Source organism: Cynara cardunculus (genome assembly GCF_001531365.2).
Source record: "Cynara cardunculus var. scolymus isolate 2C chromosome LG 16, CcrdV1, whole genome shotgun sequence".
NCBI lineage: Eukaryota > Viridiplantae > Streptophyta > Magnoliopsida > Asterales > Asteraceae > Cynara > Cynara cardunculus.
The window spans coordinates 21,260,058-21,276,793 of record NC_037543.1 but is presented as its reverse complement, the minus strand read 5'-3'; the positions used below and the strand labels follow the sequence as shown (position 1 = coordinate 21,276,793).

The 16,736-nt window shown below is 36.3% G+C and overlaps 2 protein-coding genes across 3 annotated transcripts; both read left to right on the top strand.

Moving 5' to 3' along the window:
* Positions 1-2,183: 2,183 nt before the first annotated feature.
* Positions 2,184-11,757, top strand: LOC112529353 (sphingoid long-chain bases kinase 2, mitochondrial). Its single transcript, XM_025140603.1, has 12 exons — positions 2,184-2,501; positions 2,605-2,681; positions 4,007-4,060; positions 4,143-4,202; positions 5,661-5,738; positions 6,169-6,215; positions 6,306-6,346; positions 6,455-6,539; positions 7,123-7,237; positions 7,472-7,594; positions 8,343-8,443; positions 11,304-11,757. The coding sequence occupies exons 1-12, from the start codon at positions 2,351-2,353 to the stop codon at positions 11,431-11,433; spliced, it is 1,062 nt and encodes a 353-aa protein (XP_024996371.1). The 5' UTR covers positions 2,184-2,350; the 3' UTR covers positions 11,434-11,757.
* A 1,575-nt stretch (positions 11,758-13,332) lies between these two features.
* On the top strand, positions 13,333-16,734 carry LOC112529367. 2 transcript variants are annotated; one of them, XM_025140630.1, is made up of 6 exons: positions 13,333-13,714; positions 13,946-14,100; positions 15,193-15,259; positions 15,923-15,974; positions 16,460-16,533; positions 16,632-16,734. In XM_025140630.1, exons 1-6 carry the CDS (start codon positions 13,351-13,353, stop codon positions 16,634-16,636), a joined length of 717 nt encoding a protein of 238 aa, XP_024996398.1. In that variant the 5' UTR covers positions 13,333-13,350; the 3' UTR covers positions 16,637-16,734. The 2 variants fall into 2 exon arrangements, with proteins under 2 accessions (XP_024996398.1, XP_024996397.1); XM_025140629.1 differs by having other exon boundaries at positions 16,460-16,723.
* Positions 16,735-16,736: the final 2 nt, after the last annotated feature.

The following is a 16,736-nucleotide window of genomic DNA, read 5'->3' as shown; positions in this document are numbered from 1 at the left end:
GTCACGGGAAAAACCAACGTAACTCACTGGATGACGAGTTTTCCTCGTCTTTTTGACATTTTTTCTATTGGTTGCTATAGACCATGACATGGATAAAATCAAATGGCGGTTTTTATGGTTTCGAGTATTTACATCATATTTCCTTCTATCTTTTCTCCCTCTTTTTTTACATAATGATGTTTATAGCGATATTAAGATCGATTGAGAGAGAGGTACAAGCAACAATTCGAGTGGCTTCAGAATACCTCCTCAAAATACCTATATCTATTTTTTTGAAGTATATAATATTTATATAAGACAAATGCAACAAATAAACTCACACACACCATCCTCACATTTGGTGGGGTTTGAACCCTTGATCTCCTAGAAGGCCAAAGACTATGACATCGCTAGGCCAAAGACCAAAGGTTTATATACCTATATCCATTGTTGTGGCAATAGGAGCGATAGCGTTCGTGGTGGTACTTCACGATTCCAATGTACTATTGTATCCTATATTTAAGATCAGACAACTTTGAGGTGAATTAGCCGTAACCCAACAACACAAAATGGGGGTTGATATTATCCTAAGGATAACGATCTGTAATAATATTGTTTACGTTTTGCTGTTTATGCAACAAATTTCTAACCTAGTTGGTAAAGATACAAAATGATTTTGCCCATATACAAGACATTTCTTGGGTTCGATCCAGGGACGGACCCAGAAATTTTTTCAAACGGTGGCACTATATAATTAATATAGTATAATATACATCTAAAAATAATTATAAAAAATATGGTTTTTAAAGTACCGATAAGGCTGTAAACGAACCGAACGTTCAGCGAACCGTTCGGCGGGAAATTCGTTTATTTAATAAATGAACGAACATGAACTATTTTTTTGTTCGTTTAGTTAAACGAACGAACATGAGCAAGAGTCTCGTTCGTTCCTTTACCGTTCGTTTATGTTCATTCGTTTATGTTCGTTTATATATTAAGTTTAATATATTATCTTTTATTTATTTGCTTTGAATTCAAATAATATTTATTTATGTTCGTTTATGTTCGTTTAGCCCGTTCGTTTACGTTTGTTTAGCATGTTTACGAACGAACATAAACGAACACGAACACACCTTATTTCTAAACGAACGAACACGAACACAAAGATTTTCGTTCGTTTATCGTTCGTTTTCGTTCGTTTGTTCGGTTAAGTTAAACGAACGAACATGAACAAGCCTCCGTTCGTGTTCGTTTGGTTCGTTTACAGCCCTAAGTACCGATAAACAACTCCTAAACTTGTACCCGACGCTTCTTCATCTTTTGAAAACAGTCAATATATACCCAAAAATAATTACAAAAATTATGGTTTTTATAGTACCGATAAACAACTCCTAAACTTGTACCCGACGCTTCTTCATCTTTTGAAAACAGTCAATATATACCCAAAAATAATTACAAAAAGTATGGTTTTGGTTATTTGGGCTTTGTTTTGTTTGGGTTTTAGTTGCACCATTTGAATTTTAGGGAAATACGGTAGCACCTTCTAAAACGATACGGTAGCACCTTTAACAAACCTAAATTTTTTACCCTTCGACGATGAAATAATACGGTGGCACGTGCCACCCATGCCACCACATAAGGTCCGCCCATGGTTCGATCCCACATCCTCTACTAGCCTCGGTTATTAAGTGATTAAAAAACTCCCCTTACATTGTATCTTTGAAGGTGAGTTTCGTACATGTTTGTGTAGGACTGATTTGAAAAGAAAAACAACACAACCAAAGGATCTTTGATCTAGCGGTTTGTGAGTCTTTGGCTTTTTAGGAGGCCAGAAGTTCAAACCTCATCAATTGTGAAAAAAGTATCTTAGGGGCCGTTTACCCAAATGTTTACTCGGTAAGTGCTTACCAGTAGGAATCAACATTATAATTTATTTTTATCGGATAAGATTGTAGTCTATCAAAACGTTATTTTATGCAACAATTTACCCGGTAAGCACTTACTCGGGTAGGAGTCGTCATCCTCACTTATTAGGTAAGACTTTCCATCATAATTATCGTTTTTACCATGTAAGATTCTTGGGCATGGCTATGTTAACCCGATAAAAAAATTATCCAATAAGTAGTTACAGAGTTACAGGATAAATGTTTGGTAGACGGCCCGCATTATGGTACCAATAATAGCAGTAACACTTTGTCAAATTTGGGAGGCAAAACAATTCCTATAATTTTCATTACACCAAAATTTGGATAACGACGAGTTGATTTACAGAGAATCAAAATCAAATCCACCTGCAAATCCGCCATTACCAACTACGCTATCTCAGACATACACACACATCAAGAAGAAAGAGCTCACTCATAAGTACACCATGGTTTCTTTAGGAATTGCAGTCGTATCAATGGCGAAACCCTCGTTTCTACGAGCCGAACAACACTTACCTTCTGATCTCTCCGCCGCAACCTCTCCTGGATTCGTCTCCTCTCGCCGCCGTGACCTCGTTTTTATAGTCAATCCTCGAGGTTTGCATCTCAATCTCTATTGATTTATTCTTCTTCTAATTTTTGTAAGTAATTGATTAGTTGTATAACGTGTTGATGAAGACTTGCATTTGATCTGTTTAAGGTGCTAATGGTCGGACGGGGAGAGAATGGAAGAAATTGCTACCGTATCTTAGGTCTCGCCTCGGAAGTGATTGTAATGTGAGATGTTTATCAGCTCGTTGTTAATTAAGTCGTACTCACACAATTAAAACTCATGCGATGGATCTAAACATTCTGCATGTTGTTACATTAAGCATTAGCCATGATCATGTATTAGGTTTGTTTTTGTGTAACTAGTTGTATTAGCTAGACAATTTGTGAGCTCATTCATGAAAACTCTTTGATGTGAAGCGAAAAAGAAGTAGAATAAACTAAGGGTTAGTTGAATCTGTAATGGGTAACTGGAAGCCCGATGCATTTGATTATTGGATGCTTTAGGAGTTATATTGCAATCTCAAAATGGGAAGCATTAGGTGGTAATTTAGATTTCACGCATCAGTTTGACTAAAATAAGTGCATAAATGTTAAAAGTTATCTTGTAGACTTCGGCTTTAAAGTACTCATTGATAGGCAATCACATTGATGTCTCATTGAACCTTTCGTCTCACTGTGAAGGCAGTATAGGAGATCATTATAGAAATATATATATATATATATATATTTAAGGGATTAGGAGTTGAATCACTAAAAAGTATGTACTGCATATGATTGATGAGAGGTGAGACATCACTGTTCGACTGTTTCACATTGCTCAAGCTGTCATATGACAAGTATATATCACAATCAACAATGTTAAAATTTGGTGATCCATAAGAGGGTAACCAGGGTCCAGAAGTTCAATTAACAACATGAGATTGTGGTTTAGTGTTTCTATATGCTCAGGATTTGCTACATGAGGTGACTGTATCAGTTATATAAATGAAAATCTTTTCTCCTGTCTGAACTTCCACAAACTCAGTATGCGCATATAGGCAGATAGACTGTATTACTGTTTGATGTAACAATAGTGTTTCGTTGAATACATTTTTTGAAAAATCAAGTGGGAAACCTTTGGGGCCGTTTACCGAACGCTTACCCCGTAAGCGCTTACCAAGTCACGTTACCTTACCGGATGAACATGGCAAGGACTGAAGTTTTATTACCCGGTAAGAGCGATGACAAAGACCAAGAGTCTTACCTGGTAAGCGCGGGTGACGACTTTTTCCCGGTAAGCGCTTACTGGGTAAATTGCTGCATAAGATGCCGTTTTGATGGACTGAAATCTGACCTGATAAGGCAAGTGATAGTGTTAAATCTTACCGGTAAGCGCTTACTGGTTAAGTGTTTGGGTAAACGGCCCCTAAATATACAGGGGAGAACATGGTGATCATGGTTGCAATATGTAGTCTCATTCAACTTCTCTGTCGTATGTGTTTGGAAAATATGTAGGCATGCTTCAATGTTTATTTTTATAAGACGTGATGACTTCTCTCCATTTCGAACAGATATGCGAATCTTTGACTTCAGGTCCATCTCATGCGATAGACATAACAAGGGAGGTAGGCATGTTGAGCCTTTATGTTTACACTATAAGCAATGTTTTTAAGTATTCAGAAATTCAAAGGAACCAAATGTTGGCAGGCCATACGTGAGGGTGCTGATGCAGTGGTGGCAGTTGGGGGTGATGGGACTCTTCACGAGGTGGAACTTCTTTTCAGAATGATTTATATTTTCTGCACCCTAGGGGCTGTTTGGTTGATTTTCCATTAAGTCTTATATGGATTAAGCTGTCTGTATAGATTAGGAAGATTTTTGTTTGGGAGGGTTTTTTAATAGATGAAAGGAACGTGTTTTTAATTGGGAGGGGTAGGTTTGGAAAAAAAACTTGGCTTTCTGCATAAAGCTCCCCCTTAGAAGCTTACTGAATAAGCTACTTTCTATATTATTAGGCCACTACCAAACAGTTATGTATAGCTAACCGAATAAGCTGTGAGTCCCATTAAGCTCATTAAGCTGTTAACAAACAGACCCTTATTCTAGTAACTAGAAACACCAAGTTCACCAAAGGGCCTTTGGCTTAGCGGTATCGTAGTCTTTGGCCTCCTAGGAGGTCAGGAGTTCAAAACTCTCCAAAGGTGAGGAGGGTGTATGAGTTTATTTGTTGCATTTGCCGTATATAAATATTATATACTTAAAAAAAACACCAAGTTCTTCATGTTTCTGGTAATTGCAGACAATTAAACGTCGGGTATCTCACTGAAAGTACAAAGAAAACTTGTTGAATCAAATAGAGAGTTTTATACGCAAGAGGCAAGTACCTCCATTTTACACATCATGAAGTTATTGACACATCATGCTGCTAGTTTATGTAAATTTCAGCTATGCAACTCATCAGCTATCAAAGAGAGCAGGATATCATTAAGATGATGTAATAAATGTTTGCAATACCAAAATTCTTTCCTTTCTTTTTACTCGATAGCGTTTGGATAACATTCTTGGAATTAGTGAGCGTGCAAATATGTGTATATACATTAGCAGGTCAAACTTAGGGCCTGTCTATTAGCAGCTTAATGAGCTTGATGGTCACAGCTTATTCGGTCAGCTATACATACTGTTTGGTAGTCGCTTAACAATATAGAAAGTGGCTTATTAGTAAGTTTCTTAGGGTGGGCTTTATGCTGAAAGCCAAGCTTTTTCCAAATCTGCCCCTCTCAATTAAAGAACACGCTCATTCCGCCTATGAAAAACCCAATCTATCGAGACAGATTAATCCACACAGACAACTTTATCCATATAGGACTTAATGAAGAACCAACCAAAGAGCCTCTTACTGCACTGCTAGGTAACATCTGATATTGGTCCATTGGGTTGTTTTATCTACCATGTTATCTTTAGACGAATGTTTGAATCGTTTGCATCATTTTTCCTTTTGTCAAATATAAAATGCATGGAAAATTCATGGCTACCACCAATATTACTATCAAACTGACCACACCTTTTTATATGTAGGAAAAGCATGTGATGTAAAACACATTCTCTCTCCTCTATTATACGCTCTCTCCTTAAAAAAGAAAAAAAATGGTAAGTTTAGTGGTGAAATTGGTGGTGGCCGGATCTTTATTCTCGAATATATTAAGCATTCGGGCTTTTGAATGTCAGGTTGTTAATGGATTCTTCTGGGGTGGAAAACTAGTTTCTAAACATGATTCTGAGGTTCCCCATACAACAGCACTTGGTGTAAGTGATTGTATAGAACTTTTGCTTCATAATCCCACATCATTATATTGGGAAATTGACAGAAATAGCCAATCATCAAATAAGGTTTCACTTTTTAGCTATTTTATGACCCAAATTCACTTTTTAGCCAATTCTTACAGAAGGCTTACGCATATGCATAAGGATCGTTTTACGTCAAAAAAGAATCCTAATCCTTACGCAGAAAATGCTTTTATGCATAAGGATTCTTATTTTTTTTATGCCGAAAATGAATCCTTACACATATGCGTAAGCCTTCTACGTAAGGATCGGCTAAAAAGTGAATTTGGATTAGAAAATGGCAAAAAGTGAAACCACCTATCAGCTTTGGCTATTTATGTAAATTTTCCCCATTATATTTCAAGCATTCTGTTAACTAATAAGAGATATCTAAGTTCCTTTGTATTTGTAGTTAATCCCCTTGGGAACTGGATCTGATTTTGCAAGAACCTTTGGCTGGTTGGTACTTCTTCCACTGTTTTCTTTCAGGTATTTGATATTTATGTCGATCGCCATGTTAATATCCTTGAACAAATTTTCACTTTTTAGGACAAATGATCCTGTTGACGCCATTGAACGCATAGTTAAAGGTCGTGATTCCTCTTTTTGGTAGTACATATAGTTGTTTGAAGAGTGTACTTATTTGCTTTTACCATATACATTCTTTTTCTGAATTTTCGAATGGAAGCATTCTGTAGGGTCTAGATCGCGAATTGATGTAGGAGTAATCACTAAAGAAGGTGGAGATTTGCATTACTTTATAAATGTTGCTGATATTCATCTGTAAGTGTTTCGCCTCAGAAATTATGAGAATAAACCTCAATATGTAACGACATTGATTTGGGAAATTAACAAAATTAGCCATTTTGGCCGAGAAAATTTACCTCTTAGCCATTCCTCTCCCACTTTTTCAACAAAGTCACGACCTCCGCAAGTAACACTTCCTCAACTTGCGGAGGGGCAAAAATATAAAAAAGAATTTTCTGAACGGTTCTGCAAGTTGCTTGAGGAAGTATTTAGATTATTTTACAGATTTGGTCCCTGTATTTAGACTAGTTTACAGATTTGGTCCCTGTTATGAATATGTTACTTGCGGACCATGTTTATAAATTTCTTTTATTTTTTATTTTTTACCCCTCCGCAAGTTGAGGAATGGTTACTTGCAGAGGTGGTGATTTTGTTGAAAAAGTGGGAGAGAAATGGCTAAGAGGTAGATTTTCTCAGCCAAAATCGCTATTTGTGCCAATTTCCCCATTGATTTTCTAATAGATTGCTTCCCAAGGTTATGTGCTATTTGGCGTTCTTTTGGTAAGAAAGAAAAGAGGAGAAGCTCATTTTCAAATTATCTTTATCTCTTAACTTTCAGGAGTGCAAAAGCAGGCTATCATGCATCTAAATACAAAAGATTTGGGAACTTGTGTTATGTTATTGGCGCATTGCAAGCCTTTTTTGGGCATAACAACCACGACCTAAAGATTAGAGTTCGTTCTTCCCTATGCTTTCTTAAATTTAGGGGCAGTTTACTAAACGCTTACCCGGTAAGTGCTTACCAAGGCCACTTACCCTACCTGGTAAAGTAAATTATAGTGTTGACTCTTACGGTCTTACTGATAAGCTCTTACAGGGGTAAACGGCCTCTTAATCTTGATTGTTTTTTCTCAGCCTACGACCTTTGTTCCTGGCCACTGACCTGCGGATAATATGATTTATTTTAGGTTAATGACGGGGAGTGGGAACTAAATCCCCAGGTAACAGCTTTGTGCATCGGAAATGCTCAATTCTTTGGTGGTGGAATGAGGATAACTCCCAATGCCCATCCTTCAAGTGGAAACTTTGAGGTGCGATATGTGTTTATTTAGGCACAATGCAACAAATAATTTTTTTTCTCGATCAATGTAACAAAGTTTCATATTTTCTATTTTGTACCCATTTTAACTGGTAATCTTGTAACCCTTTGGTAAACATTTCATAAACGCAGGGACGGACCCAGGTGGTGCATGTGGTGGCACGGGCCACCTCTTCGTTCCTCCGTTGTAGTGTAAAAAGTTATAGGGTCGTGAAAAGTGTCACCGTATCAATTTGTTGTGTGTCAGGCTTTTCTTCCATCTCAGACCCGAGTTCGAATTCCTTTAGTGTCATTTTCTTAGTTTTTAGCTTTTAATTTCAGATTTATTATGTTTCTGGAAAAAAATTGCAATAGAAGACTTGAACACAGAACCTCTCATATAAAAACCAATGAACTAACAGCATATCAATGATGATTTTGTGAAAATTATCCCTATATTTGTTTCTTATAGTCAAATGGTGCCACCACTTGAAAAAATTTCTAGGTCGTCTCCACATAAACGGGTATCCACGTTAAATCAACAAGTAACCTGTCAAAATAGGGTCAAAATAGGAATATAGGAAACTTTGAAACTTTCTTACTATCGATTGAGAAAAAAAGAATTTGTTACATTAACTAAGAACTAAACCAAACTTTGTTGCATTTTGTCCTATCTATTTCATATTTTTCAGAACCTTTTCTGCAAAATGTAGAATAACCTTAACTCTGCAGTTAGATTTTGCTGATCTTTCTCATATCAGGTGGTGATACTTCAGGATTTCAAATGGTATGACTTCGTTTTGAAATTACATAAGCTCTACAATGGAACACATTTGTCGGTGAATAATGTCTTGTCAAGAAGGTATCTACTCTTTCAAATTCAAAATTATCATTCATTAATCATATTATCGTTAACGAAAGAACCTTTGCTTTAGCAAGCGGTTTATTTCTTTTTCTGTCGTAGTCTGCAACAAATGAGACGTTCTGTTTACATTCATAATTAGTAACAAAATCTGGAGATACTATTGATGGAAAATCTGCACTTCCTCAACTTAGGGCTGTCTATGAACACAAATAGGGTAAATTCCAAGGTTCTAAATGACGTGAGGCTCAGTGTTGTGGTGAGGTCAAGCCTCAAGCCTTGCGAGTTATGGCGAGGCCATGACGTTTTTCAAGGCGTGCCCTAAGGCAACATATGTATACATATATATATGTATGTATGTGTGTGTGTATATATATATATACTTGTGTGTTAGTGTTTTAATAATCCCCTAGAACAATTTAAATTCATATACAATTATAAAACTAAAAAAAGAAAGAAGAACCATTTATATCAAATATATCTAGCTTATAAGAACATTATATCAAGAGTGCAAAATCGGGATTAAATTTCGAGTCTCTTCTCACTACTTTAAATCTTCAAGGAATTCCTGTTCGACTCTCCGCGTACAGGAATGAGAGTAAGGATTTACCTATTTAGGGTTTAGTTGTTATGTTTCCTTTTAATGTTTATTCAAGTCTTAAATCTTACATAATTATCATTTATCCTCCAACTTATATGTTTAAAAAAGTAAAAAAGAACATGCCTTAGAAAATAACGTGTCGTAACACGCCATAACACATTACAGCGGAAGCCAAGCCTTAGAAAGGAGCCATAGGGGTTAATGTGGCGGCGAAGCCAAGCCTCGGCGCCATAACGAGTTATTTAGAACCATAGTAAATTCTAACCAGGTAAGAGTAAAGGGCTGTTTACCAAACACTTACCCGGTAAGTGTTTACCGGTAAAATTTAACATTATTACTTACTTTCAGGGTAAAATTATAGTCCACCAATACGGTATAGTATGCAACAATTCATCTGGTAAGTGTTTACCGTGGTAAAAGTCGTCGCCCTCACTTACCGGGTAAGACTCTTGGTCTTTGTCTCGCTCTTACCGGGTAAGATTCTTGGTCCTTACCATATTCATCCGTTAAAGTAATGTGACTTTGTGTTCACTTACCTGAGTAAGCGTTTGGTAAACGGCCCCTAAGAGTGTGGTCTGGGTAAGAGGTGACTGAAAATGGTTGTTTACTGAGGGGCTGTTTGGTTCGTTTTCCATTAAGTCCTATATGGATAAATATGTTTGTGTGGATTAATCTGTTTGCATAGATTGAGAAGGTTTTTGTTTCGGAGGGTTTTTTTAATAGATAGGAGCGTGTTTTTTTAATTGGGATGGACAAATTTGGAAAACAACTTGGCTTTCTGCATAAAGCCCCCCTTCGAAAGCTTGATGAATAAGCTACTTTCTATATCATTAAGCCACTACCAAACAGCCATGTATAGCTGACTGAATAAGCTGTGAGTCACCGAGTCCCATTAAGCTCATTAAGCTGCTAACGAACAAGCCCCAAGCAGCACTACTTAAACAACCCCTTAGGTATTATTTGGAACTGTTTAAACAGCATATTACTACTTGACAAAGGTAGAGTTAACAGTGTCTTAATCGGACCCGATTATATTTTATTCAAGTATTTTAACAAGAAATAAATCATCCTTGCCCTTTTAGAATATAAATACCATCTCATGATAAATGTGGCATTGCAGCCAGAGAGAGGTCGAAGGTTTGGGGGTCGGTGTTGGTTAAAAGGGAAACAAAGGCCGTTCATTGGACGCTTATTGGGTAAGCGGTTACCGATTAGAGTCACCACCCTCTTCTCGGGTAAAATTCTTGGCTGTTAAAATGGATTGCTGGTAAGCGTCTTCTACCCGGTAAGCACTTACCGGGTAAGAGTTTTCTCCTTCACTTGTTGGGTAAGATTCTCGCTCCTTGCCATGCTCATTCGGTAAGGTAAGTGATACTGGGTAAGCGCTTAGCCCGGTAAGCGTTTAGTAAATGGCCATGCCCACTCCATCCCGTGAACTTGTAACATTTGATATGACACATGGTGGAAAGTGTTCGACTATTCGGGAATATCTAAAATAAACAAATTTTAGGAATCTTGTAAATCCAATTCCATAGTAGTGGTATTATATAAAACCAAATCAAATTGACCCGATATATTCCACTCAAAGTAGTGTCCGGGTGAGATGTAGATGTATATAGACCTGTCCTATACTCCACAAAGAGTAGACAGTTAACCACAAGGGTGGTGCCTGATTGGTTTGAGCTTGGCTCCAAATGTCAAAAGTATTAAGAGGTCTCAGGTTCAAATCCAAGGAGGAATAAAAATCCCCTTGTGGCCACGGAGGTTCAAATGCGGTGACTCCGGGCTATCTGCAAAGCAGGTGGTCGCCCTGGGATTAGTCGGCTCGCATAGCGGGTTGGATATCTAGGTTAATCAAAAACAAAAAAAAAAAGTGTAGACAGTTGTTTCCATAAAGATACCAACTTGAGCATGAGTGTGAAAGTAAATTGTTGCAAATTTGGCAATCCATGATACAGTTGTTGGGTGAAATTGTAATTTTATACCTATATGTTGAGTGCTGTTGGTAAGTGTGACAAAACAGTACAAAAACTTGTTATTCCACATTTGATGCGACATCAGATTGTGACAAGATCGGACCTCAATATGGGCGAAAATGCAATTTTTTTGGTTCCACCTATTTTTGGGAGATGGGATAAGACTAAGTAAATTACTAAACTACTCATTTGGAATTGAAACCCTAAAGCCTTCCACAATTCTGTTCAAATGGTTTTAGTTTTGTTATAGTTGGTCTTGCCATTAACTTTGTTTTAATTGTAGAGCGTTATCGATCGAAGTAGAGGAAGTCGTGGGCACCAACAGCATTTACGTTCAATCAGATGGAGAGTTTCTGGGATTCCTTCCAAGGAAGTTCTCGATTCTGCCGGGTGTTATCAGCATGATTTGCTGAAACCAAATTTTCGAGAATCATACCGTTCTTCCTGAAGGATTACTCGGTACCGTTTTTGCTACAATGAAGGCGAGATTAGACACCCGGAAAAGCAATCAAATCTAAGTTCATAAGCAAGCTCCAACGGGTTTTTCCCCGAAATGGTAAAAAGTATTTATTGCGTTCGAGTTAGAGTTGGCACTTGGCAAGACTCGGTTTTCGACTGATTTGGTTTTTGAACTGTTTCGCTTCACATGTCGTTTTCCAAACGATCGATAGTACTTATGACACAAAAATGCTTCTTTATACCGTCTTATAAAACATTTAGGTATAATTGTTCTTAAATTTCAATAGAACGACATGCATTATAACATATCAGGTACGAATCACTGATGCATTAACAGAAATTATGCTGTAAAGGAATGTAAAGCTTCGGTTTGGCACTTCAACTAATCACATGCATTTTATTTGATCGATGTTTTTTTTTATTAACCTGGATATCCAGCCTGCTATGCGAGCCGACTAATCTCAGGGCGACCACCTGTTTTGCAAGTAGCCCGGAGTCACCGTATCTGATCGATGTTTTGGATGGTGGAAACTTGGCTTATGGCAATAAGTCTATATATTTTAACCATAAGGATGGTGCTGATTGGTTTGAGCTTGAATTCCACAGGTCAAAAGTGTCTGGAGGTCCTATGTTCAAATCCAAGGAGGAATAAGAATCCCCTTGTGGCTATGGAGGTTCAAATGCGGTGACTTCGGGTTACATGCAAAACAAGTGATCGTCTTGGATTAGTCGGCTCGCAATCTCGCATAGCGGGTTGGATATACAGGTTAAAAAAAGTCAATATATTTATATAGTTTTGACTTTTGTTGTTTAGAAATTTCGATTTCCATCTGTGATTTGTAATTTATTGCTATTAACGTTCATGGACTAATTCCTGCCTTTAAGTATAAGAGACCAAAACGGTAAAGAACTGTGAACTAGAGGAACTGAAACAACGATAAATTGTAAAGTATGAGGATGAAAATAGCAATTTTTAATAAACCATAGGGACGAAAAACGTAATTCACTTTATATATAATTAGATATATGGACATATAATCATTTATCAATTTAATAAATTGTGGGAACTTATAAACTACACATGTGAAAATACAATACAATGTTTTTCATATGATATTGTATTTTTACATGTGAAACATTTAGAACTGTTTTATCGATGGAACAATACAATATAGGTTTGGGTTCACATGAGACTAGTCTGTTATTTTGAAACAATTGAAATACAAATGTTATATCATGAAACAATTGAAATATTAACGGAAAAAGTTAACGATCTTTGGACAAAGTAACCAAAACTAAGGGACGGACCCATATTTTTTTTCAAACGGTGACATCATTTGACTATAAGAAAAAATCTAAAGAAAATATTTCAAACGTTGGCATCGTTGGACTATAAGAAACAAATATATAATTTTTTTTCAAACGGTGACACCATTTGACTAAGAAAATGACACTAACATGATTCGAACTTGGGTCTGGGGTGGAACAAAAGCCTTGTAAACCAACTATAACAATTAAAACTTGTTCTCATTGTAGTTTTAAAATACATACGGTACAAATTAATACACATGCAACTTTTACGAACCTAAACTTTTTTACACTTCGATGGAGGAATAATACAGTGACACGTGTCATCGTATGCACCACTATAAGACCTTTTGGTAACATTGGAAATTTTTAATGGATAATGTTTCTAAACTTTAAAAACTCAGATTCCGTTCTTCACCTTTATTTGTTCATAAAACAAAATTAAACTTTACTCTTTAAATTTTCTTACTTTCTATACCTTTTCTTATTACTAATTTCGAAAAGAAAAGTATATTAAAATAATAACAACCATAAAACCTGTAAATCGACTTTCTTTCACAAAAATGGCGGTCCCTCTCTCTCCAACTTCTCTCACTCTTCACCACAGCTCCAATCACCGGCCCGTCCAGGTTTTCCGATCAAATCGCCACCTGAATTTCACGAAACTCAGGTGTAGCGGAGAAAGAGACAACTCAACAACCACCGATTCATCCACCTCCAGTCAAGGATCCGATCCTGGAAATCTAATGCTTAAAACCGCTTGGTATGGCTCCGAGCTTCTCGGAATTGCTGCCTCGTTTTTCCGTTCGCCGGAGAAGATCGTTGAAGGAGGCATCAAGCTTGCTGGAGATGGAGATGGTGTAATTGACCGCTCAGTTATCGTTGAAACTATCAAAGGGGATTTCCAGAGGTCTTATTTTGTTACAGGTAAAAACCAACTCAAATCCCCCCCAATCTGTATGTTTACAATTTTTGTGTTTCGTGTTGAAGTTGGCGTTCGAAAGCAATTCGTAAATGGTAGTTTTGTTAATCGTATGTATATACGCCCTAATTTCACTTCTCGATTCGATCCGTGTTCTTTTCATGTTCTAGTTATTTAGATTCATCTGGTGTATAATGTAAATGATTGCAAATTTTCGCTTGTTAATGTTTAATTAGGTGCTGTTACACTGGATGCATACGAAGACGACTGTGAATTTGCTGATCCAGCAGGTTCATTCAGAGGTTTACGTCGATTCAAAAGAAATTGTACAAATTTTGGATCTCTTATTCAGAAATCAAACATGAAGCTCATGAAATGGGAGGATTATGAGGTACGTCTAGGTATATACATGCTTTTAATGCCTCTTATATTTTTCCTAACAAATTTTTCTAACATTTCATTTTAGCTCATTTTCACTGTTATATGGCTTATCAACATTTTTCTTTATCAATCATGACTAGCTGTTTGATAGTTGCTGGATATTTTGGTGTAGTATGATTAAGTGGTAGAGATTCTCATGACATAGTGCAAAATAAAATACTCTTATTTGATAGTTTTTTTTATAATGAAATTAGAGTGCTTAATGGTTAAGGGAGACTCATGATACAAAATCATTCACAAGGTTTTAGAACTATTAAGAGGTAGACTTTTTCTTTTGCCAAACAAGATTAACCTCTTAATGATTCAGAGACTGCCTCTTAATTGAACTATTAAGAGGTAAACAAACCACCCCTAGTTATTAGTTAGTTTACCAGCTAACAAGTAACAACTAATTTTTCAGTTAAAATCTAGCTTATCAACTAGTTTGCTAAACATGGCCTTTATTATCTTTTCAGAAAGGAAGCCCAAAAGTTACTTGTAGAATACGAGTACATTAATGTGAAAAATTTGGTTATAATAGACACCCAGAGGGAGGTTCATTTAGGAACTTTAAATATTTTGTTATCCCAGGAACCACCTATTTTATATGGTATTCATGATGAATAACCTTGAATAATAATGAATATTATTCATCATGAATATCTGTAACAACATTCATCATGAATACTACATAAGAGGATGTTTAAAATACAAATCTTGGAATTCTTACAAACCATACAAACCATGATCAACACTTAATACTAGAAAAAAATTGAGATAATTATGGAAGACGATAGAGTTCATTTGTTATGATCATTGCTTAATATGAAACAATCGAAATGTTTATGGAACTAGATATTCATCAGGATAGATGGCTGGTTAAGATTGTTTTGTATTTGAAACTCCCTCTACTACACAAATTAAATGGTTCTGGGGTCCTCAAAATATTTCAATGTTCCTAAATGAACCTACCCCTGTACCACAAAGACACTATTCACATATATGTTTCTTTCATTGGCTGTTCATGGGCAAAACTCTTGATTTTGAATCCTTCATGTTGTAGGATAAAGGAATCGGGCATTGGCGTTTCAGTTGCACCATGTCGTTTCCATGGAAACCTATTCTTTCAGGTATGTTCAGCCGTAAATGTAAAAGAAAGCGAGTTTATATAATACAAGTCCCACAACCTTTCTACCCTTTGCGTAGAGGGAAGGTTTGCATACATCCTACCCACACAGATGTAGCCAGACGCTACATCTGTGTGGGATATACTATGTTCATTCAGTTTATAATTACTGTTGGTATATGTCTCAATTTATGTTCTGTTTTATGTATTTTTGGAGAACAATCAAGATAATGTCTTTCAAGAAAATATAACATATGCTTTTGATCTTTATCGTTTTAAGCACTTATTTTTTATTCGTTCTTCTTCCATTTTTATATTCTCGTAAGTTAAGAATCAGTTCATGGGCTTAGAACAACATAAGTTACAGTAGAGATTTCTGTCGTTTTTAGAATATACATGTATAAGATTTGAACCCACAACCTCTTGCCAGTTGAGCTTCTTAGCTCTTGTAATCGTCACTATCGGGTAGTGTTCTTCGATTGGTTTTTACCCTGTAAAGATTTTTACATAAAACTCGTTCTTTCTTGTGATTTTATTGCAATTACTCATTTTATTTGATTCAACTTTCACCATATTGATAGTAGTATTCAACTTGATGTTTTCTCATGCATTTTAATGGCAATTATGTCATTTTTCTTACTTTCTTGACAATTCAATTTCATTACAGCTACCGGTTACACCGAGTATTATCTCAGCAAAGATTCAGGAAAAGTATGCAGGTAATAGTAATAGAATCGACTACAAATTTGCGCAACCAAGTCTTTTGCAAGTATTTTGATAGAATATAGCCCAGTCGCAAACTTGTTTTCCGTTCTGGGGACAAAGGAGAGCGTGAAACGAGTCCTCATTCATCATCATGAATAACAAACGTAAATTTTTTACGACATTCATGATGAATATTCCGTGAATGCTTGGGATACATGACACGCTCTCCTTTTACCATCTCCTCCATTGATGAATCCTTGATAATAGCCTAATATCCATGCGTAGGATTCAAACTTCGGCATATAGCTGTAGCCCCTATTTGATAAGACACAAAAGCCGAGCTATCGTATATTTGCAATGTATTGAGCAAAATGTAGCAGAGTTTGGTTTAATTTCTATTTAACGTAACAACGTTTCAAAATTTCCTATTTTGTACTAATTTTGATCGATAACTTGTTGATACCGTAACATTTGTATTTTTATGGGGATTTATTTTCAGGCATGTGGAGCACTGGAATGTCCCAAAGATGGCATTATTCAAACAACTCCTAAAGCCTAGCAGAGGGTTATGGGGTAAGAAGGAACTTGGTTGATTTGTAAAATCTTGGATTTGATTTGATTCAAAGATGATCACTAATTGTGATTTTCTTTTTTTTACATTTTTGAAACAGTCTGAAGATAGTTATTATACCAAATACCCTTTGGTCTAGCGGTATGTGAGTCTTTGGCTTCTTAGAAGGTCAGAGGTTCAAATCTCACCAAATGTGAGGAGGGTG